The 24,311-nt window shown below is 43.6% G+C and overlaps 1 protein-coding gene across 1 annotated transcript in view; it reads left to right on the forward strand.

Moving 5' to 3' along the window:
- Positions 1 to 24,311, forward strand: part of ADCY9 (adenylate cyclase 9) — a 187,863-nt gene that overhangs the window by 117,493 nt on the left and 46,059 nt on the right. The window contains exon 2 of the mRNA XM_068244188.1: positions 12,209 to 12,399. Coding sequence (XP_068100289.1) covers positions 12,209 to 12,399 — 191 coding nt within the window. The remainder of the gene's footprint in view (positions 1 to 12,208; positions 12,400 to 24,311) is intronic.

Below are 24,311 nucleotides of genomic sequence, written 5' to 3' on the forward strand. Positions count from 1 at the left end.
GCGAACACAGCCAGTGCTAGCCTAGAAGCTACACACAGCGTCTCGGAAAACTCGATCAACCGTTGCACAAAAGCGGACAATGGACGGTAGATGCATTGAGATGAAAGCTGCCATTCTTCCCAATACAGGACACAGTGGATCCCGTCATTAGATGCTATGTGCAGTCGCCAGTCTGAATCGGCCATTACAGATGCAAGACTAAACTCAGTAGAGGCAGCCAATTGGGACTGTCTTTGCTGAGAGTCTAGTGTGTGCACAGCCGCTGCGATACACCTAGAAGTGACCCATAGTGCCGGAACATCTTGAGTGAGCGCATTGTTCCCCTCCTTACCATACTTACCACTGCATTGTGTGCCTTTGCCCTTCACCTCTGCCATAGCATTAGAACGTAACACTCGGCTGTAGTCTAGCGACATATACCAATCCAAACGGGTAATAGTCATGGTGTGCTTGCAGGCCCATACACTACACATGCCAGATGGTGACCGCCTCTGCCCAGAAGGAAGCATCGGTACGGCAGCCCCTGACCGCTCGATCCGTCCTGGCAGATCACTTTGTCCGAGTGACAGGAGATGTTATTGTTCTTCCTCCCGCATACAGCAGTATACGGTGCTTGGGTGGTAAGCGAGGGATGCACCTGCACAGCCTTCACCCTGCAATGTCACCCCGTCGAGTGACATTAATGTAGCATGTGTTCAGGCCTTTCATTTTGTAACAATCCTAACTTGGCTACCTATACTGGGGGAACAGCTTGGTCACCTATACTGGGGGGACAACTTGGTCACCTATACTGGGGGGGGGCAGCTTGGCTACCTATACTGGGGGGAACATCTTGGTCACCTATACTGGGGGGACAGCTTGGCCACCTATACTGGGGGGACAGTTCGACTACCTATACTGGGGGGAACAGTTCGACTACCTATACTGGGGGGAACAGTTTGGCCACCTATACTGGGGGAACAGTTTGGCCACCTATACTTGGGGGGCAGCTTGGCTACCTATACTGGGGGGACAGTTTGGCTACCTATACTGGGGAGGTGCACCTTTGGCTACCTACCTATACTAGATGGTTACCTTTGTTTTTTGGGGGGACACCTTTGGCTACCTAATAATACCGGGAGAAGGTGGGCTATTACTGCAGGGGTAGGCGGGAATGATGTGCCGCTTGGCACAACAAAAACCTTAGCAGCACTCCTGGTGGGAGCCTTCATTTCTGATATGTCGCTGTGCATATGGTTTCTGGTGACTGAAGGCAAAAAAAGAGAAGAGATGATGATTTCATGGTGGGGAATCAGTTGGGCAAATAAATGACAACGCTATAGTTACCATACGATAAATACTTCATGTTAGATGTGCCCTGCCAATGCTCCCTGTGTGTCTGGATAACCTGTACACCTTCCCAGACAGCTCATATAAAATAGAACCTGCAAATACCACATCATGGTGTTTATTCTTGTTATTACAGCAGCTTTGTTGCTTTGTGGTATTAATACTTGCCGGTATAGCAGCGGGTGTGTCTCGCCTCGGGCTTCAACTGCAAGCACACCCTTCTCATCCCTTCCAGCATCTACCACAAACATTTATCCAACTACACTATTAGCACAGCTTTGATGGCTAATGGCGCGATCAACAAGGCAGTCCCTGTAAATGACACCTTTGACATAAGTTCCTTTATTAAAGTATAACTCCAGGAGGTGTGAAACAAAAACAATTCCCTAGGTCTACAAGTCACTGCAATGAATCTTTCACTCTGAGAACTCCATGCCTGCAGTGCTATTGAGAACACTTTACATCAGGGGTCCCCAAATGTTTTGGGTCGAGGGCCGGGCCAACATACTTCAGACTGCTGGGGGGCCGGAGTGTACATAAAATAATGTAGAAGTCTTTGTGCACCAGACAGTGAAGCATACCCAGGTGACAACCTGCAGTCCATTTGGACAACAGTATGATAATGGAAGTGTTCATGCACCAATGCAAAAAGAAGGACGTGCCAGGATCCATTCTGGAGTAAGAGTAAACGATTCTGATACTTCAAGATCCGCACCGTCAGTAAAAAAGATTTTTATTGAGAGTTTAAAACATCAACATGTTTAAAAAGCATGGGTCCAGCCAGATGACGCACAGGCGTTTCGGACTCTCCTGGTCCTTTCTCAAATCCTCATAGACCCATACTCATATGGGTCTATGAGGATTTGAGAAAGGACCAGGAGAGTCCGAAACGCCTGTGCGTCATCTGGCTTGACCCATGCTTTTTAAACATGTTGATGTTTTAAACTCTCAATAAAAATCTTTTTTACTGACGGTGCGGATCTTGAAGTATCACATTTGGACAACAGTGTCACCAGATGTGGAATTTGATTGGAAACTAGCGAATTACTGCTTTCTGGCTTCATTGTATATGCGGACCACCAATATTTAAAGATGTAGCTGACTGCATCTGTAATATATTTTGTGTGTGGGGGGCCAGTAAAAACAACTCAGGGGACCACATTCGGCTTGCGGGCCTTAGTTTTGAGGACCACTGCTTTATATCGTAGAGGAAGGGCTGGTTCACACTGTGAGCGATTGGTCTCTGTTTGCCAATCAGCAAAGCACTATTGCAGTGTTACCCTAAGAGCCCTTTTCCACTGGCTGCAATCCACTTTGCCGATCGCTAGAACACCACAATTTACATGTAAATCGCGGTGCTCATTTTCCACTATCGTGATTCTTTTTTCTCCCAAATTGCAATCGCCAGCCGGTGTGATTCTCGCCCTCCATCGCGCTCTATTTCCGACGGCTATACGACGCAGTTGCTGCGAGTGGGAAAAGCAGCCTGTGCGATCGCAAACACAGCTAGCTAGTGGAAAAAGATTTTTAGAGGACTCTTCTCACAGCAGCGTTTTGATTATTAGAGAATGGAAAACGTGCTGCCAGTACCTTTTTTTTTTTTTTTTTTTTTTTTTTAGAGATATTTTTCAAAAACACACATTCATTTAAAAAATCGCTCGGAAAATCGATTTGCAAAATTACAATTGATAAGCGATTGCGATTTGTAGTGTGATCTAGGCTTAAGGGCTGATTTACATTCAGGAGCTTTTCAGCGTTTTGCTGGCGATCAAACCCACTCCTGCACGGCTTTTTTTCCTCTGTGCAGGAGTGGCTTTGCGCTGCTGTGCAGGCGCGGACAGTACTCACGCATGTGCACTCCGACCGTGATCGTATACGGACAGAAGAGGGTCGGCCGACTGCAGTGGAATTAACGATTAACCATCCTGGGTCTTCCATCTACTTAGGCAAGGCGCTGTACACAGTGGGGTGATGCAGTTTTAGAAAATTGCAATCGTATTGCCTGCAGCGCTTTTTGAATGCTTGTGTTTGTAAAGCGCAGGAAAAATGCAATTCATGTGATTTTTCATTGCGTTTTTTTAGGTAAACAACCAGGAAACCAGGAAAATATAGCCTCAGCAAAACTGCCATCATATTGCAAATGCACAAAAAATCATAAGTAGAATTTTGATTAAAAAACACCTTTGCAATTGCGCTTGGCGATTTTCAGTGTGTACAGGCCCTAAGGAGCTTCTCTAAATTTTTTGTCACATGTTTGCTTTAACCTTCTGCCGACCGCGGCACGCCAATGGGCGCGGCGGCAGCCCCAGGACCGCCTAACGCCAATTGGCGTAAAGTCCTGGGGCTCTGTTTTGCAGGAGATCGCGCGCAGGCTGCACGCGCATCTCCTGCTTGGGGGGGCGGAGCTCCACCCCGCCTTCAGTCTCCAAGCGGCTGTTGCTGCTCTGGAGACTGTTAGACGGCGAGATCGCCATCTATTTACAAGGTGCAGCGCTGCGATTAGCAGCAGAGCTGCGCTGGGGACAGCCGTGTGACACGGCTGTCCCCCTGGGGGACAAGAGAGCGATCAGCTCTCATAGGCCAGAAGCCTATGACAGCCGATCGCCATAATTGGCTGGCTGTGGGGAGGGAGGGAAGAAATTTAAAGAAACGGGTTTTTAAAAAAAACAAACAATAACATTTATTATAAAAAAAATAAACATGGGGTCACTAGGGGGGTTTAACACTGCAGTCCTCAAGTGGTTAAGGATCACCACCATGAAAAATTATAACATTTAAAATACACGTGTATAAGAAGCACACGTGTAAAATGCCCTATGAATTACTTTTCTCCAATGTTGCTGTCGCTTACAGTAAGCAGTAAAAATGTGACAGATCAGACAGATTTTGGACTGGTCTGTCTCCTTATGGGGGGATTTTCCACACTTCCTTTATTCTTTACAAAAGCACTCTCTGGAAAGGATCTACACAAAGATGGCTGCCAGCCTACTCGTTTGCTTCTGATTTTGGCAGTTGGGCTTAGCAAATGCCGTTCAGGAAGGGCTTTTGAATATAAAGAAATCCATGAGACTCCTCTATGAGGAGATGGACTAGTCCATGTGATTAGATCAATATTCAGATCGGATATATAAGAAAGCAAGCGCACATACAAATGTGATTTTTTTTTTTTTTTCAAATTCCGATCAGATTTTCAATCATTTTACTGAGTGTAAAATTAAAGGGCTAAACTTAAGGACAAAGGGCTGGTGCACACCGAGCGGCTTTTTCAGCGTTTCTGCAGCCGCTTGCGGATGCGGATACACTTGGCCAATGTATCTCAATGGGGTGGTTCACACCAGAGCGGGAGGCGTTTTGCAGAAACGAATACTCCCGGGGTGAGGCATTTTTTGGATTGCGGATGCGTTTCTGCCTCAATGTTAAGTTTAGGAAAAACGCAAACCGCTCTGAAAAACGCCTGTTTAGAGCGGTTTTGCCGGCGTTTTTGTTACAGAAGCTATTCAGTAATAGCTTTACTTTAACAATGTATGAAATCTACTACACCAAAAACGCTTCACAAAACCGCAAAATGCTAGCTGAAACGCTACAGAAAAATAAGAAAAAGCGTTTCAAAATCTGCTAGCATTTTGCGGATCTGCTAGCGGGTTTTGGTGTGCACCAGGCCAAACATATGGAATGATAGCCAGTATTAGTATTAGTCAGTATTTTCCAGCATGTCCAGTCGCTTCTGATCAAGAAAGAGATTGATTCTGAGCTGGGGAATCAGCAGGCAGTAGGCTGGATGGATGTATTATTTTATCCCAGTGCCAGGCAGAGGCTGGAGAGGCTCCAGCCTCAGGGCGCAGTGTAGGAGGGGGCGCAGAATTCATTGAGCTGTTATTCCTAATTGTGTTTGAAGCAGAAAGAAATAAGAAAGGGGGATACACAGCAGTGACTGCAAGCCAGATAACTAGATATTAAGGTGTTGGGGAGGGTGTGGGCCCTGTGGCCCTCTTAGTCTAATAGCAATCAGTGTGTGACAGCTGGGGTGTCAGGGATGGAGGGGCGCACTTTGGTGTCTCAGCCTTGGGTGCTGGAGGACCTTGTCCCGGCTCTGTTTTATCCAATCATTTTCTCGATCGGAAGTCGGCTCTGAAGTGAAAAGTGCATGGTGTGCACCAGGTGTTAAAGAAATTCAATAGAACTTATCTGTGAAGAAGAAATGAGCAGTAGTTCCTCGCAGGCAGAGTCCAGCCATACTAGTGTCTGTAAAGATAACTCCTTTGACCTTTCAGCTGCAATGCAAATAATCTGTTTCTCAATTTATCTCCTTGACTCACAGAAACAGGTGAGTCAGCCAACTGGCTACAAGGAGTGTTTCAGGTCTCTAGTTGAAGACTGAACAACAAAATAATGTGCACACACCTGAGCCAGGCTGCACAGACACATGTCAGCTGTGTGGCTGATGGCACGCTTTGTTCCTATGCTGGGAGGCGGAGGGGCGACAGAGTGCGTAATGTCATGAGGTGACAGAGCGTAGACAATGGGGTCGTCCTTCACTGGGAGTGAGTAGATCCGCCAGGTGGATTGCATGCGGGTCGTGAGCCACTGTATACACACCTGAATATCATCTGAAAATCCAAGAGAAGTCCGCACAGCATACTTTGCTGGAACTATTTAATTGCTCCATCAACACAAACACATTTCATCATCTCACCAACAATCGTTTCAGGGGCCTACAAACGGTAGGTTTGCACCCAGTAGAGAGTATTTGTCATTTTAAAGAATCAGAATCACCTTTATTCGCCAAGTGCGGCAGGAACCGCACCCGGAATTTTTTGTGGACACACGGCAATTGGCATACAACATCGTCATGGTACAGATAATGCTACATAGACACAACAGCAATTTTGACAGACAGTACAGCAGTTTGCGTAGATCGGTAATGCAAAATAGCAACCTCAACTTTAACCCGGTCCATGGAATGATTAGGGAATGACAGTTGGGAGAGTGCATGAATTAAGTAGGACAACCGCTTGGGGAAAGAAGGAGTTTTTATGTCTGGTGGTTTTGGTGAGAATGGTCCTATAACGGCAGCCTAATGGAAGGGGGTTGAAGAAGCAACTGCCCGGGTGAGAGGGGTCTTGAGTGATCCTGTTTGCCCTGGACCTCATTCTAGATGAATGAAGGATGTCCAGGGGTGGCAGGGGTGACCCTATAATCTTCTCAGCAGCGCTGATTACCCTCTGTAGTTTGTGCTTGTCCCTTGCGTTAGCCCCGGAGTACCAGACAATGATGGAGGAGCAAACAGACTCAATGGTGGCTGAGTAGAAGCTGACCATTAGCTCCTGCGACATTCCGAACTTCCTCAGCTACCTGAGAAAGAACAGCCTCTGTTGGGCTTTCTTTTGAGTTACGGAGGTGTACATTTCCCACTTCAGGTTGTCCGTGATGGTGGTACCAAGGAACCGAGCGCTGTGTACCCTGAAGACCTCGGTACCATCAATAGAAACAGGACTGGGGGACGGAGCGTTTCTTCTGAAGTCCACGATTAGTTCTACAGTTTTTGCCGTATTTAAAACGAGTTTATTTTCCTTGCTTAAAGCTGTATTTAGGTGTCCATCTAGTGGCAACGTTTTTCTCTATTTGTTAGCTGTTTTCTGTAAATATTATAAAAAGGGTTTACAGCCTGTGCAGTATAAATTTAGCAGTGTTGTTTGTGAACTTCTACAAAGACTATCTCTAGACTAGCTTTGCACTGCGCCTCTCTCTCAATACACTATATGACAAGTGTGTCATCTGCTGCCACCTGCTGTTCATGCGGCACAGTTGCGCTGTCATCACCCCATGGCACAGCTGCTATGCTGCAATGCACAGTATGGCATTTCTGAGCTCCACATTCACACGCACACACTCAGGCTGAAGCTGCCTTTGGTGTGCAGCTGTTACATTAACAAAGCTGTCAGTGTTACATACTGGACCTCCTTCTGTGCATAGAAGTGTGTGTATTTGCACACATAGCTGAGCTCTTACCGTTACGCAAGCCTTGTATTTTCTCAGTGGTTCGGTTGTACTAAACTCTTATGCCTGAACATCATGCAGGTATGCGATTCAGATACTACTGCAGGTACAAAGTGTCTCTTTATCCTGGTGAAACTGCCTCTGATTTTGTCAGGAAGGCAGTCTAGTTTACAGAAATTCTTTAACAGCATAAGGATTTGCAACATCAGGATATGGGGCAGATGTGTCAAAACTATAATCAACCCAAATATGGATGTCTGAATTTGGATACTGTCGAGCCATAAAACACCTAATTCGACTGTACTAATTTGGCAGAATTGCATTGACGTCAATGGTGCCAACATTCGCGGTTAAAGCACATCTGAACTGAGAGAGATATGGAGGCTGCCAGCGGCGTAGCAATAGGGGTTGCAGAGGTAGCCACCGCATCGGGGCCCTTGGGCCAAAGGGGCCCTTCCTAAACCACAGTATAAGCTGTTTATTGGTCCTGTGGTGGTAATAATCACTTCTATAGATGCTTTGAATAGTAGTAATCATTAACAAACTGTTCCCCATCCTCTTCTTGCACCTCTAATACAGTAGATGACCTTGGCAGGTTTTGCTGCGCCGTATCACCGTTACGTATAGAGTGCTTGGGGGGGGGGGGGCAATGAAAAACTTGCACCGGGGCCCATAGCTACGCCACTGGAGGCTGCCATATTAATTTCCTTTTAAACAATGCACATTACTGGCTGCTATCATTTCCCTCTCAGTTCAGGTGTATTTCAAAAAGATCTTGTAGTTTTTGAGGAAATTGATTTTAAAAAGTCAAAGAAAAAAATAGTTTTTAAACCAGTGAAAATTACTGTGCTGTGGTACACTTTAATCTACAGTATAACATATGTATACTAGTTCAGAGCTCTGCATAAACATCTTATACATTTAAAAAAAAATGGACAGTGTGGAGTGCCCCCTACCAAGCCTCCTAACCCCTTGTTACCCATGCAGGCTGGAATAGCCATAATACAGAGCCCAGGGTGTGTGGGGCTCCACACCCTTAGCTATACCAGCCCTCATGGTCCATGGTATGGGAAGCTCCGCCTCTACTCCAGAGCCCTTGTCCAATCCATGGACAAGGGGCTCTTCCCCAGCTCCAGTGCCCAGGAGGAGGTGGGGGTGTAAGCCCTGGAGGGGTTCATGGTGGCATCTGGGAGTCCCCTTAAGAAGCAAATGTCATTTTTTTTCTGGGTCTAAAAACCATTTCCTTCTTTAATTTTTGAAATCAATCATTTTTTAACTCCACCTCCCCCCCCCCCCCCCTCCCCTGTTCTGGCCTGAATTCTTGCACATGAGGCTGATGATATTTGAACTGTTTCTCAGCCTATATAGCTGAACTAGTGAACTCAGAATTTACGATACCTCTGTGTCAGTCCAACTCCCAGGTCTGTGAGCATGTAGTAAACAAGGATCCATATCTCAGCTAACAACCTTTCACCCCATTTAAATGTTCTGTTTCAATTAAGGCATCTTAATGACATGTATTTATGCTTGAAAAAAATCTGTTTTCCCTTTTGATGTTGCATGTATATAGCTGTCTGTACCACCAGCCTGCAAACGAACAGGATGTAAGCCTGACGAAGGCTGCAAGGCCGAAAGCTTGCTTATTTTTATTCATTTTTAGTTAGCCAATAAATGGTATCATCTTGATTTAAAACTTCTTGCTATGACAGAAGGAAAACATAGAGAAATACATCCTGTATGTATTTAGAGAGTTTAGCCTGTCTAATCTTCCCCTTCATCTGTGACTAATCACAAATGTAATTTGTTTTCTCAGCCTTGTCAGCTGGCTGTCTTGGCCGAACAGCTAATTTGTAAACACAGGATGTTAACCCTATGTGTGCTTCCATGAAAGCAGGAAGTAGACACATTGCAGATTTATTGCAGGATTTGTATCAGCTGTAACAAAAAAGGTTTTTCTTTTAAAGGTTATTATGCTGTTGACTATCTTTTAGAGCACAGAGGAACTTCTGAATTCATGTCCGCTAGATCAGTGTTTCTCAACATTTTATTGGTATGTACCCCTTTTAAAACCCTGTACTCACCAAGTACCCCCAGCATAGTAAACATTATCACAAGTACCCCTTGACAAATATATATTTAATCGTAGTACAAGATAATTGGTTCTAAACCATTTCCAAGCATTTACTATTGCTTTTAGTTAGCTAAAATACTAATTTGGTGTTGTTTAAATAAGATTTATCATTTTCTAAAACTCTAAATGTGCTAATCTTTGTAAAGTATATCAAGCCCGAGTACCCCTTGGAACCATCAGAAGTACCCCCTGGGGTACGCGTACCACATGTTGAGAACCTAGGCGCTAGATAATAGCATGTATGAGGGCTTTGCAGTTCACCGCAAATGTCTGCGCCATTGACTTAAATACAATTTGAATGCGATTCGTAGGCAATCCGAATAATATCAGCCTGTTCGATGGAATGGCTAGCTAATCAAACACAGAGCTATTCAACCAACACTATAAAGGAGCAAAGTGCATATGCAAAGTTCTATGTTTCATGTAAAATATAGACAAGGCCGCCTTGTTATTGCCCAGATGTGTGAAGTTTAAACGTTAACATGTGATGTACTGAGACTCAGGTCTTCCCTAGGGGGCGGCAGTGAGCAGTCCTGAGTTCAGGGGGGGGGGGGGCAGAGAGTCATCCCACCTCCCGCCATTTTACACAAAACATCTGCTGGTCTAGCCTCAGTTCCTAGAAATGCGCCCTGTGCCGTTTCCTCTCATACAGTAGTATATTTATATCTGCAAGCTCAAGGGAGCAAATGGACAAGTCAAGCTTCAATCAATGACATGGATTGATTGAGACGGCGCTGTAAATCTTTTTTTTTCTTTTTCAGGGATGGGAAAGAGGCCAAACGTAAGAAATAAAATGTTCTTTGTTTCAGTGCGAGGAAATCACATCAAGAAAGCAGTTTATTTCCATGAGATACTTAATCAGGGTTCCTGGAAAGAGTCGCTGCCTGTATCTGTTACTCTTTGTGCTCGGCACACAGTATTTACTTAAACCATGCTAACATTTATCTAACATTTCCCTTCAAATGCTCTCGGTCAGCTGCCATCAGAAATATCTCATGTAGGGTGGACGTTGTTGGGTTGTCTTGTCTGTGGGCTTCTTGTACAGGCTGACACAAAATGTATGCCCACTCAGCTGTGGATGGCTGCGTGTGTGTGTGTGTGTGTGTGTGTGTGTGTGTGTGTGTATATGTGTGTGTGTGTGTGTGTGTGTGTGTGTGTGTGTGTGTGTGTGTGTGTGTGCGTGTATATGTGTGTGTGCGTGTATATGTGTGTGTCTGTGTCTGTGTGTGTGTGTGTGTGTCTGTGTATGTGTGTGTGTGTGTGTGTGTGTGTGTGTGTGTGTGTATGTGTGTGTGTGTGTGTGTGTGTGTGTGTGTGCGTGTGCGTCTGTGTCTGTGTGTGTGTGTGTGTGTGTGTGCGCGTGTATATGTGTGTGTGTGTCTGTGTGGTGTGTGTGCGCGTGTATGTGTGTGTGTCTGTGTGGTGTGTGTGTGTGTGCGTGCGTGCGTGTGTGTGTGTGTGCGTGCGTGCGTGTGTGTGTGTGTGTGTGTGTCAGAGCTGGATTACCCACAATTCAAACCTAGGCATTTGACTAGACCCTGGACAGAGTCTAGGGGCCTGGTGGATGCTATCCCCACCAAATCTTACTAAAAAAAGCCATCAAGAGATCATCAGTGGTGGGCAAAAACTGCTGGAGGATAGAAACAATTGTTTTTCTCATCAGTTTATTTTCACCTCAGATGTCCTTTAGACTTTTTAGAGCATAGGGTTAAAGAGAACACGAGGTGTGTTTAAAGAATGTTATCTGCATACAGAGGCTGGATCTGCTTATACAGCCCAGCCTCTGTTGCTATTCCAAACCCCACTAAGGTCCCCCTGCACTCTGCAATCCCTCATAAATCACAGCCGTGCTGTGAGGCTGTGTTTACATCTGTAGTGTCAGTCTCAGCTGCTCCCCCGCCTCCTGCATAGCTCCGGTCCCTGCCTCCGTCCCTTCCCCCCAATCAGCAGGGAGGGAAGGGATGCAGGCGGGGACTGGAGTTCTGCAGGAGGCGGGAAGAGCAGCAGACTGACACTATAGAAATAAACACAGCCAGCTCTGACAAGCTGTTTGTCAGCAGCACGGCTGTGATTTATGGAGGGATTGCAGAGTGCAGGGGGACCTTAGGGGGGTTTGGGATAGCAACAGAGGCTGGGCTGTATAGGCAGATCCAGCCTCTGTATGCAGATAATATTCTTCAAACCCACCTCGGGTTCTCTTTAAGGCTACAATGAGTGCCGGGTAGTGCATCGTGAAATATTGGCAATTTAAATTACAATATTTTACTATTAGCAGCACCACCACCTGGCATTGGTACACATGGGCCAGTGAATTATGGATTTTTTAACATTCTGCATTTAAATTAGAAAACAATTAAACAAAGTAAACAAAGGGTTATATCTAGTTGTCATAAATCGGCTAACATCCTCTTAAGACCCTATTTGGATGTTTTGTTTTAATCTTGACATGTATTTATGTTTCCAAAAAAATGTATGTATCCACTTTTGATGTTGCCTTTATATAGCTGTGTGCTTTAACAACTTTTCAGCATACAGGATTCGAGTCTTAGGATGTCTGAATAGCCAAAAACTTACTGCTAAATTTTTTAAATTAAGCAGTTAAGCCAATAAATGGTATCATCCTGATTCAAAACTTCTTGCTCTTACATTAAAAGTAGAGTCTCCTTGCAGTGACAGCCCATATATATGTAAATGTCTCAGACTTTGTGCAGTTTACAACTTCTAAAACAAATTGTCACCTATGTCTTGTAGGCCTGAAGACTTTCCTTATCTCAGGACGGAGGCCGCGGGTGCCCAGCTGCAGCTGTTCGCAAAATCTACTTCCTGTACAAGAAGGATCAGAACAAGGCAATGGCTCTCAGACTCTGCCTGGCACAGGGACTCTTATCCCGGACAGTGCCAGTGAGGCTCTACTTCACTGCTCCCACCTGGATAAACTAAAGGTAAGGTTAACTCTACAAAGCATTGGTATGACAATTATATATGTTTACAAATGATGCTGGCCAGTTGTCTGATGTCGTTTCTGGAAACCACTAAGTCCCAAAGCCTGGCTAGGACTTATCTGTTACTATTGGGATGGTTAGAAAATCGTAGTCAAATTTGTTTACCTCAAAAGAAGAAAGCAACTTGCATGAGATAAGACAAGTTTTTTTATTAAACACTAAAGGCTCATACACATGTCCAACATAATGCACAACAAACCGCTCAACATGACCAAACACGCGACAAGCTGTTTACACGACAAGTACGTACACACACGCTAACCAACTAAACAACCAACTCACTTAAATACTGCGCGTGCAAGTGTAACGACAAACTGCACAACATGTCCTCATTCGAAAACAACAAAGTTGTTCGCAAGACTTGAACACACATTCCAATCTGCATGATAGTTATCTTCTATGATAGTTGGGCAGATTGTTTGGACATGGGTAGGAGCCTTAAAACAGATCAAAAGCTTGCCTTACGTCATGCAAGTTGCTTCATTCTTTTGAGGTGAGCAAATTGTATTACTTTTTATAAATCAAAACCATCCATGAGCTTTTTGGTGGGTGCCTCTTTCCTCCCAGTATTAGCCCCACTGCCCCGTCTACTTGTGGAGGTTTTTTTTTACTTTTTGTTCTTTTTAGAACTCATAGTATACTGTACTTTTGAGTGCAACCCTTCCTAAGACACCTGCTTTGTATACTTTGGTTGCTACATCTGCAACCCAGGCTTGTGGGTATTACTCCTACATTCCCATTATCCCACTTGGAGGTTCCAATTATGACCCTATATGGTGCTCCTTTTTTTGTTTGCTCTGGAAGGGTCCTAAGCCTTCTCCAGACATCTCCCTAATTATCTCTTATAGTACGTCTCTAACCAAGTGCAATAATGAATGCTTTGACCACCATGGTGGCATGGAGAACAGATGACACACAGTGTAGAGGTAGTACAGAAGGAATGAAGAGTCAAGGCTAGGTCAAGGTTGGCGGAAAGCAGGCACAGTCGAGGTTACAGGCTAAGGTCAAGGCATGTAAAAAAGCAAGGTTGAAAGAGGTCACAGGCTTTGATCAGGACAGGCAGCCAACAGGCAAGTTGAAGTAACAGGTCAAGGTGTTATACCCAGAGCAACAAGGCTAGTGGCTGAATAATGGAAGAGGCTACACAGGTTGCCCAGAGCAACTGCAGCTCTGGGCTTCTGATATCACTACAAATAAGACACATTGGCAGCGCAGTGCGATGTTGCGCTGCCTATGGTCTGAGTAACCAGACAAAGAACGAACAGACATATGTATGGGCAAGGAATCAAACCAAAAAGGCGAAAATAAAGCTTAACAAAATCTTTATTTGATACACTATGACAAAAAGTGGATAAAAACATTTAAAATAGGGTGACACCCAATGGGAGACTCAGATACAATAATTAGATGAAAAGATCAAAACACCATGTGAAATACAAGGAGTTTGGTTGAAGCACAAGACAGAAATAACAAATAAAGTAAGCTTACACCTGTCGTCCAGTGTAAAGACAATCTGTATACACAGGATCAAAACAATCTGAGGTAGCAGTTAATCAAACAGCAAACCAATTTATAGGGCACAAAAAACCTCTTAGTACAATAATTCACAGTGCTTGTATCAAACATGGAAAAAGAACTGCCACAAAAGCGCTGTTTGAAAAAGATAAGGTGCAGCAAAGAGAATATATAAAATTACCTGCTAGTGCTAGCGTATCAGTCAATGGGTCCCCCGAGTGCGCCCCTCCATGCGTATCGCGGCAAAGCCGCTTTCTCAAGAGGTGCCGATAGCGTCGATAGTGCGCGTTAATATAGTGAGTGAATTGTCTCCGGGGCAAAGGTTAATGTCGAATAAAGCATGCGTGGCCACGCATGCAAGCACGAAGTGACGCCGCTCGTCTCACTTAGAGCGAGCAGCGCGCCTGCGTGAAGTGTCAAGCGGAGATTCAATGTTTACTATGATAGCAGCGATATTTTAGCATGTTTGGAAAAGTAAATATTTAACTATTGCAACATTAAATTAATGGAGATACTGAGCCTACATAGCTAGATTACTACAAGAGAGAGTACAACTGTATATAAGTAGAAAAAAAATATATATATATAAATAGAATGGATAAATAAATGATTAAAAGTCCCTCTAGTGGTCATAAAGTAGAGTACCCAAACAACAATAATAATGTGCATTAAGACATAGATGGTAAGTGAATGCGTTACTGGCTACATATAAAAATAAACTGGCCACTGGTTTAAAACTAATGGCAGGTACAAACAGTGAAAATGTGGAAGACAATTATGAAAGTGCAAAAATGCATGATAAAGTGCTAGAGAGTGATCTTCTTTAGAAAATCCACTTGAGTCCATGTTCAAGAAAGGTTCTTATAGTGTGGATAATAAGTGTTCATATTAGTGTTATCGGATCAATTAAAAATACACTGTGAAAATAAAGATATAAAAATATTAATATACAATCCATTTGTCTGAAGTGACAGTGACAAGGTGGATGCAATCCTAAAAGAATGAATTGCAATAAGAGTGACCATACCCATACCCTCTATCCCACAGGTGGACTGTACTCACTCAGCCCATCCCTGGGTACATAATGTAAAGTGCCAAAAGTGATCAATTGCGAAATACCAGAAAAGTGCCACACTGGTACAGTGTTACTGTGCAAAAGGTGCAGAGAATGAAATTATAAGTACTTACTACTTACCACATTAAAGTTGGAAGTCATCGAATGGACATAGAACCATATATATGTATTAAGGCGAACAAAGGAGTCCAGGGGAATACAGATAATCTAATGAGATAAAAAATATTAATAAAAATACATATAAATATAAATATAAAAATGACGTGAAGAGAACATTGAGGTTGACACAACCGTAGACCCTGGAAAGCACAAGCATGCTAACCACCCAAAAAACAGGTTGGACACGGGGCCTTAAAGAGGACACACATGGGAAAATGTCAAGAGTTAACAGAACTAGCTAAATTGGATTGCATAACCAATGGGATCTGGTGCAAGATTAGTTGGTAAGTATAGAAAGCTACTACTGCGGTAAGAAGCAACCAAAAGAAAATTCCTCATTTAATCCATGCGGGCTGAGGGTACCCATATCATGTATCCATCTCAATTCACATTTGAGTAGCCTAGTAACAGGGTCACCTCCCCTAATACCTGGTTTGATGTGTTGGAGGCCCTTGAACTTCCAACCTTTCAGGGAAGCATTATGGCTGAGGAGGGCATGAAGGGCAACTGGTGTTAGGCGTTTCCTATCCCCATAGTCTCTCTTGGCAAGTCTTATTGTGGAAATATGTTTTTGTAAACGAAGTTTGAGTGAATTTTTTGTTTGTCCGATGTATTGTTTGGAGCAGGGACATTGTAACAGATATATGACTGATGGAGTTTTGCAATTAATAAAATCAAAAATGGTGTACTTCCTCTGATTGGTAGAACTTACCACTTCTTTTGTTGGAGTCATGAAGTTGCAAACCGAGCAACTCCCACACGGGAAGCTTCCCTTGACACTCAGTGTTCTCCCTGGTCTTTGGAAGTGACTTCTGGACAACATTGTTCTTAATGTGGGTGTAGGTAGAAGCGCGAGTCAAAGGTGAAAAAGTTGTGTGTCAACACATATCTAAAAAGTTGTAGCAGGAACTCACGTTTTTCAGGGTGAATATTCCCCATCTCCAAAAGTAACTCACAGCATGTAAGCCATCATCATGATTAATGTTTGTATAGGCTTTCAACATCACATGTGATAAGTAGCATATCATCAGATAGTGTCAGTCCCGTGTGGGAGTTGCTCGGTTTGCAACTTCATGACTCCAACAAAAGAAGTGGTAAGTTCTACCAATCAGAGGAAGTACACCATTTTTGATTTTATTAATTGCAAAACTCCATCAGTCATATATCTGTTACAATGTCCCTGCTCCAAACAATACATCGGACAAACAAAAAATTCACTCAAACTTTGTTTACAAAAACATATTTCTACAATAAGACTTGCCAAGAGAGACTATGAGGATGGGAAACGCCTAACACCAGTTGCCCTTCATGCCCTCCTCAGCCATAATGCTTCCCTGAAAGGTTGGAAGTTCAAGGGCCTCCAACACATCAAACCAGGTATTAGGGGAGGTGACCCTGTTACTAGGCTACTCAAATGTGAATTGAGATGGATACATGATATGGGTACCCTCAGCCCGCATGGATTAAATGAGGAATTTTCTTTTGGTTGCTTCTTACCGCAGTAGTAGCTTTCCATACTTACCTACTAATCTTGCACCAGATCTCATTGGTTATGCAATCCAATTTAGCTAGTTCTGTTAACTCTTGACATTTTCCCATGTGTGTCCTCTTTAAGGCCCTGTGTCCAACCTGTTTTTTGGGTGGTTAGCATGCTTGTGCTTTCCAGGGTCTACGGTTGTGTCAACCTCAATGTTCTCTTCACGTCATTTTTATATTTATATTTATATGTATTTTTATTAATATTTTTTATCTCATTAGATCATCTGTATTCCCCTGGACTCCTTTGTTCGCCTTAATACATATATATGGTTCTATGTCCATTCGATGACTTCCAACTTTAATGTGGTAAGTAGTAAGTACTTATAATTTCATTCTCTGCACCTTTTGCACAGTAACACTGTACCAGTGTGGCACTTTTCTGGTATTTCGCAATTGATCACTTTTGACACTTTACATTATGTACCCAGGGATGGGCTGAGTGAGTACAGTCCACCTGTGGGATAGAGGGTATGGGTATGGTCACTCTTATTGCAATTCATTCTTTTAGGATTGCATCCACCTTGTCACTGTCACTTCAGACAAATGGATTGTATATTAATATTTTTATATCTTAATTTTCACAGTGTATTTTTAATTGATCCGATAACACTAATATGAACACTTATTATCCACACTACAAGAACCTTTCTTGAACATGGACTCAAGTGGATTTTCTAAAGAAGATCACTCTCTAGCACTTTATCATGCATTTTTGCACTTTCATAATTGTCTTCCACATTTTCACTGTTTGTACCTGCCATTAGTTTTAAACCAGTGGCCAGTTTATTTTTATATGTAGCCAGTAACGCATTCACTTACCATCTATGTCTTAATGCACATTATTATTGTTGTTTGGGTACTCTACTTTATGACCACTAGAGGGACTTTTAATCATTTATTTATCCATTCTATTTATATATATATTTTTTTCTACTTATATACAGTTGTACTCTCTCTTGTAGTAATCTAGCTATGTAGGCTCAGTATCTCCATTAATTTAATGTTGCAATAGTTAAATATTTACTTTTCCGAACATGCTAAAATATCGCTGCTATCATAGTAAACATTGAATCTCCGCTTGACACTTCATGCAGGCGCGCTGCTCGCTCTAAGTGAGACGAGCGGCGTCACTTCGTGCTTGCATGCGTGGCCACGCATGCTTTATTCGACATTAACCTTTGCCCCGGAGACAATTCACTCACTATATTAACGCGCACTATCGACGCTATCGGCACCTCTTGAGAAATCGGCTTTGCCGCGATACGCATGGAGGGGCGCACTCGGGGGACCCATTGACTGATACGCTAGCACTAGCAGGTAATTTTATATATTCTCTTTGCTGCACCTTATCTTTTTCAAACAGCGCTTTTGTGGCAGTTCTTTTTCCATGTTTGATACAAGCACTGTGAATTATTGTACTAAGAGGTTTTTTGTGCCCTATAAATTGGTTTGCTGTTTGATTAACTGCTACCTCAGATTGTTTTGATCCTGTGTATACAGATTGTCTTTACACTGGACGACAGGTGTAAGCTTACTTTATTTGTTATTTCTGTCTTGTGCTTCAACCAAACTCCTTGTATTTCACATGGTGTTTTGATCTTTTCATCTAATTATTGTATCTGAGTCTCCCATTGGGTGTCACCCTATTTTAAATGTTTTTATCCACTTTTTGTCATAGTGTATCAAATAAAGATTTTGTTAAGCTTTATTTTTGCCTTTTTGGTTTGATTCCTTGCCCATACAGATTATCTTTTCTTTTTGTTACTATGCAGTTATTCTGCATCTGTTGGGACACTTATTATGGTGTTGTATATATAATTTAGACTCAGTTGTTACTGTGTTAAAAGAACGAACAGACAGACTGACTTGACTGACTGTTGCCCAGGGCGGATACCGTTTGAGCCTCTGGCTAAGTAACAAGACAGATAACAGAAAGACAGACAGTGTTTGCAAGACTAAGCGCTGCCCTAGCGATAGCAAGCATTCAGACAGGTACAAGACAGGACTATAAATTGGAGCGTAACTAGTAGCAACCGCAACTCACAGTCACGTCCACAGAAGCAGAGCAAGCAGGTTAACAACCAGTCACCAGCAAGCATCCACACAGGCAAGACTACAGGATAGAACGTAACTAATAGCAACCGCACCCTATAGTTGCGTTCCCAGAAACTATAGTAGCAGAAATACTACCAGTCACTAACGTGGTGATGGCAGAATCCAAGCTATTAGGATAGTGGACTTCACTGACTCACCGCGGATGCAGCGAACGTCCATCAGGCATGGAAACAAGGCAATACACAATACAGAAAAATAACAAATGGCTCAACTAACGGATAAATATATATTAGCAAGTCTGCATATATACAGTGGGTTGCAAAAGTATTCGGCCCCCTTGAAGTTTTCCACATTTTGTCATATTACTCCCACAAACATGCATCAATTTTATTGGAATTCCACATGAAAGACCAATACAAAGTGCTGTACATGTGAGAAGTGGATAGAAAATCATACATGATTCCAAACATTTTTTACAAATAAATAACTGCAAAGTGGGGTGTGCGTAATTATTCGGCCCCCTGAGTCAATACTTTGTAGAACCACCTTTTGCTGCAATTACAGCTGCCAGTCTTTTAGGGTATGTCTCTACCAGCTTTGCACATCTAGAGACTGAAATCCTTGCCCATTCTTCTTTGCAAAACACCCCCAGCTCAGTCAGATTAGATGGACAGCGTTTGTGAACAGCAGTTTTCAGATCTTGCCACAGATTCTCGATTGGATTTAGATCTGGACTTTGACTGGGCCATTCTAACACATAGATATGTTTTGTTTTAAACCATTCCATTGTTGCCCTGGCTTTATGTTTAGGGTCATTGTCTTGCTGGAAGGTGAACCTCCGCCCCAGTCTCAAGTCTTTTACAGTCTCCAAGAGGTTTTCTTCCAAGTTTGCCCTGTATTTGGCTCCATCCATCTTCCCATCAACTCTGACCAGCTTCCCTGTCCCTGCTGAAGAGAAGCACCCCCGAGCATGATGCTGCCACCACCATATTTGACAGTGGGGATGGTGTGTTCAGAGTGATGTGCAGTGTTAGTTTTCCGCCACACATAGCGTTTTGCATTTTGGCCAAAAAGTTCCATTTTGGTCTCATCTGACCAGAGCACCTTCTTCCACATGGTTGCTGTGTCCCCCACATGGCTTGTGGCAAACTGCAAACGGGACTTCTTATGCTTTCTGTTAACAATGCCTTTCTTTTTGCCACTCTTCCATAAAGGCCAACTTTGTACAGTGCATGACTAATAGTTGTCCTATGGACAGAGTCTCCCACCTGAGCTGTAGATCTCTGCAGCTCGTCCAGAGTCACCATGGGCCTCTTGACTGCATGTCTGACCAACGCTCTCCTTGTTCGGTCTGTAAGTTTAGGTGGATGGCCTTGTCTTGGTAGGTTTACAGTTGTGCCATACTCCTTCCATTTCTGAATGATCGCTTGAACAGTGCTCTGTGGGATGTTCAAGGCTTTGGGAATCTTTTTGTAGCCTAAGCCTGCTTTAAATTTCTCAATAACTTGATCCCTGACCTGTCTTGTGTGTTCTTTGGGCTTCACGGTGTTGTTGCTCCCAATATTCTCTAAGACAACCTCTGAGGCCCGCACAGAGCAGCTGTATTTGTACTGACATTAGATTACACACAGGTGCACTCTATTTAGTCATTAGTACTCATCAGGCAATGTCTATAGGCAACTGACTGCATTTACTGACTGCATTTAGATCAAAGGGGGCCGAATAGTTATGCACACACCACTTTGCAGTTATTTATGTGTAAAAAATGTTTGGAGTCATGTATGATTTTCGTTCCACTTCTCATGTGTACACCACTTTGTATTGGTCTTTCATGTGGAATTCCAATAAAATTGATTCATGTTTGTGGCAGTAATATGACAAAATTCAAGGGGGCCGAATACTTTTGCAACCCACTGTATTTATCAAGAAACTAGCTAAAGCACATTGAGGTCGCATTGAACTACAATAGCAGATCTATACAGAGTAACAAAGTGCCCAACAGACCAGCGTACTGACCGCTATGTCGGGCGGGGTCTAAAATGGGAGGCGGACTTTTATGTGGACCTCAGCCATTGAGTGCAGGCATGCAAATTCCCACACAGCTGAATGGTAATCACTCAATCTTGAGCTTGACTGTGAATGCAAAGGACTTTCATAAGAAATACATGCAGTATTATGTAACAACATGCATGTAGGAAATCCAGGGCTATCTGGCCACAGCTCAGCTGCAGCAAGCAATCGGTGGAATGATGACCGCATCCTAAGCTGCCATGAAATGCAGAGGGATCGCAAATGACAATGAGACTCATTGCGAATGCAAGCAGATACGTCAGAACTGCCCAGTTGCAGCTCCACTGCAAGCGACAGAACATGCTACAGGAGAGATCCTGACACAAGGTAAGACCAGAGGGCAGATGAAGGATTAATAGACAAGTCAGGTCGGAAACAGGAGAACAAATCAGGAATGGTCAGGGTAAGCACAGAATGTGTTTGTGGTCAGGCGCAGATACAGAAACTGACAGAACTATCAGCACTGAGTGCCCTCTGGCTGGAGTTCTTATAGGCAACTCTGATGCTTTGGCTGGAATCTTTGTGTGGGTGTGCAGAGTGTGACTCAATGATGCGCAAACGTGCATGTTCCCCCAGCCATGGTCACAGGACCATGGCTCGCCACAAATGTGCACACAGACAAGAAGCAGGAATGGGGTTTGGTACTACAGTACAAAAGTCATTACCTCTATAGAAGGAATTAAAACAACATTAAAGCCATGACATTTATTCAGTGCTAAAACCACTGCGTGTTTCACAAACATCACACCCACTTCACTAGATGTATAAATATACTGACAGCTACGTGTGACTTAAACAGGAAATGCAAGTCATTTAGTTAGCTGATACGCTAAAGGCCGGTACCCACTACGCGACTTTTCTGATGATCTCACCAACGATCGGAGTTTGTTTGTTTTTGAGCAGTGAGCGATCGTTTTTTGCAATCTCGCAACGTGGGTACAGACGCACGATTACACTGACGACGTTTGGCGATGCACGGCGACAACAACCGCCACCGTTCATTGGATCTTTAAGATATCTGACGACTCCCACACAAAGTACTGCGATCGCTTGAACTCGCTTGATACATCGCTTGATGCTTAGCCTAGGCTGTTTAGCTATGTGGAATTCTCTCCCCCAGAGCATTCTGGGAGATCAGGTATATTTTCTACTGGCTTAAGAACTCTTAGTAACCAAACATTGCCAATCGATTAAATAGCTTAAATCTTATAATCGTGAATTTGTTAACAGTAAAAAGGACCTTATGGAAATGGGGTAAACATTTTTTAAAAATTTCTTGGCTTTTACAGCAGACAGCTGACCTGAAAGGGAAATGGAGGCTGACATATTTACCGATATTTCCTTCTAAACAATGCATATTGCCTGGCTATTCTGCTGATCCTCTGCCTCTTGTACTTTGATGCTGGGTACACACGATGCGTTTTTTTCTGTCGATTTTTTTTTAATCGTTTTTCTGCTTGAATTCCCACTCAATTCTCTTATCTGTTCTTATCGATTTCCATTCACTTCTGTGAGAAATCAACCAGAAAAACGATCGAATATAATATTGGACATGACGTAAATTATCTATCGAACCATCTATCTAACAGAAAATTGTATCATCTGTTCCTAGCATTAGGCTACTTTCACAGTAGGACGTTCCTTTTGCTGCGACGTTAAGGTCGCACTACGCGGCCCTAAAGCAACACATATACACTTTCACAGTGCGACGTTTAGGTCGCTCGTTAGAAATTGTATTAAAGGGAACCTAAACTGAGAAGGATATGGATTTCTCCTTTTAAAATAATACCAGTTGCCTGACTCCTCTGCTAATCCTGTGTCTCTAATACTTTCAGCCACAGCCCCTCAACAAGCATGCAGATCAGGTGCTCTGACTGAAGTCAGACTGGATTAGATGCATGCTTGTTTCAGGTCTGTGATTCACACGGGTGCAGCCAAAGAGATCAGCAGGACTGACAGGCAACTGGTATTGTTTAAAAGGAAACCTTGATATCCCTCTTAGGTTAGGTTCCCTTTAACTATGGAACAAAAACTGCGCATGCGGAAGATTTTAAAAAAGAAAAAAAAAAAATACTGAGCATGTGCAACACAAGTAACACAGCAGATTCATTGGTAAACGCACAGCATGCAGCACGTTCTAGTAACGCTACACGTTACACACTAACTCAACGTGTGCACTGTGAATGTCGCACAGACTTTGCATTGCTGTGCGTTACTCTGTGTTATAATATTTTATAACGTGCGACTTTGTCACACTGTGAAAGAGGCCTTAGCCATAGATCCTTAAAGAGAACTCGAGGTGTGTTTAAAGAATGTTATCTGCATCCAGAGGCTGGATCTGCCTATACAGCCCAGCCTCTGTTGCTATCCCAAACCCCACTAAGGTCCCCCTGCACTCTGCAATCCCTCATAAATCACAGCCGTGCTTTGAGGCTGTGTTTACATCTGTAGTGTCAGTCCCAGCTGCTCCCCCGCCTCCTGCATAGCTCCAGTCCCTGCCCCCGTCCCTTCCCTCCAATCAGCAGGGAGGGAAGGGATGCAGGCGGGGACTGGAGTTCTGCAGGAGGCGGGGAGAGCAGCAGACTGACACTATAGTGAGATAAACACAGCCAGCTCTGACAAGCTGTTTGTCAGCAGCGTGGCTGTGATTTATGAGGGATTGCAGAGTGCAGGGGGACCTTAGGGGGGTTTGGGATAGCAACAGAGGCTGGGCTGTATAGGCAGATCCAGCCTCTGTATGCAGATAATATTCTTCAAACCCACCTTGGGTTCTCTTTAACAAGTATTCAGATCAGGTGTTTCTGACCAAGTCTGACTAGATTAGCTGCATGCTTGTTTCAGGTGTGTGATTCAGATACTGCTGCCAAAAATATCAGCAGAGCTGTCAGGCAACCGGTATTGTAAATATGGAAGCCTGCATATACCTCTTACTTTACCTTCTCTTTAAATTTGACTGCATTTGCCGCATGCTTGTTTCAGGTGTGTGATTCAGACACTACTGATGCATGAAAAATCAGCAGGATGCCAGGCAACTGGTATTGTTTAAAAGGAAATGAATATAGCAGCCTCCATATCCCTCTCAGGTCTTTTGTCCTTTAAACAAACGCTTGTAGTTTGCTTAATGGCCCCTAAAACTCTCCTGGTGTCCTTGCCATGCTGCAGACATGCAAGGGGTTAATGAGTGATCTCAGCGGCATGCTAAGAGATTGTCTACAGGACAAATCCCCTGCCACCCTTTTTCCTCATTAGCAGCAATTAATTAGGGCACCCCCGGGGCCTTCTCCTCATGGGTGTGTGGAGGGAGCACGGCCTTAATGAGTCTCACATTGAATCCCAATCTATGAATGTCCCCAGGCTGCCTGCAGAGAGCTCGGCACAGAACGTACAGCCACACGGCACAGGCCTAACCTTACACTTGAGCACAGCAATGTCACACTTC

The sequence above is a fragment of the Hyperolius riggenbachi genome, chromosome 7 (genome assembly GCF_040937935.1).
Source record: "Hyperolius riggenbachi isolate aHypRig1 chromosome 7, aHypRig1.pri, whole genome shotgun sequence".
Classification (NCBI taxonomy): domain Eukaryota; kingdom Metazoa; phylum Chordata; class Amphibia; order Anura; family Hyperoliidae; genus Hyperolius; species Hyperolius riggenbachi.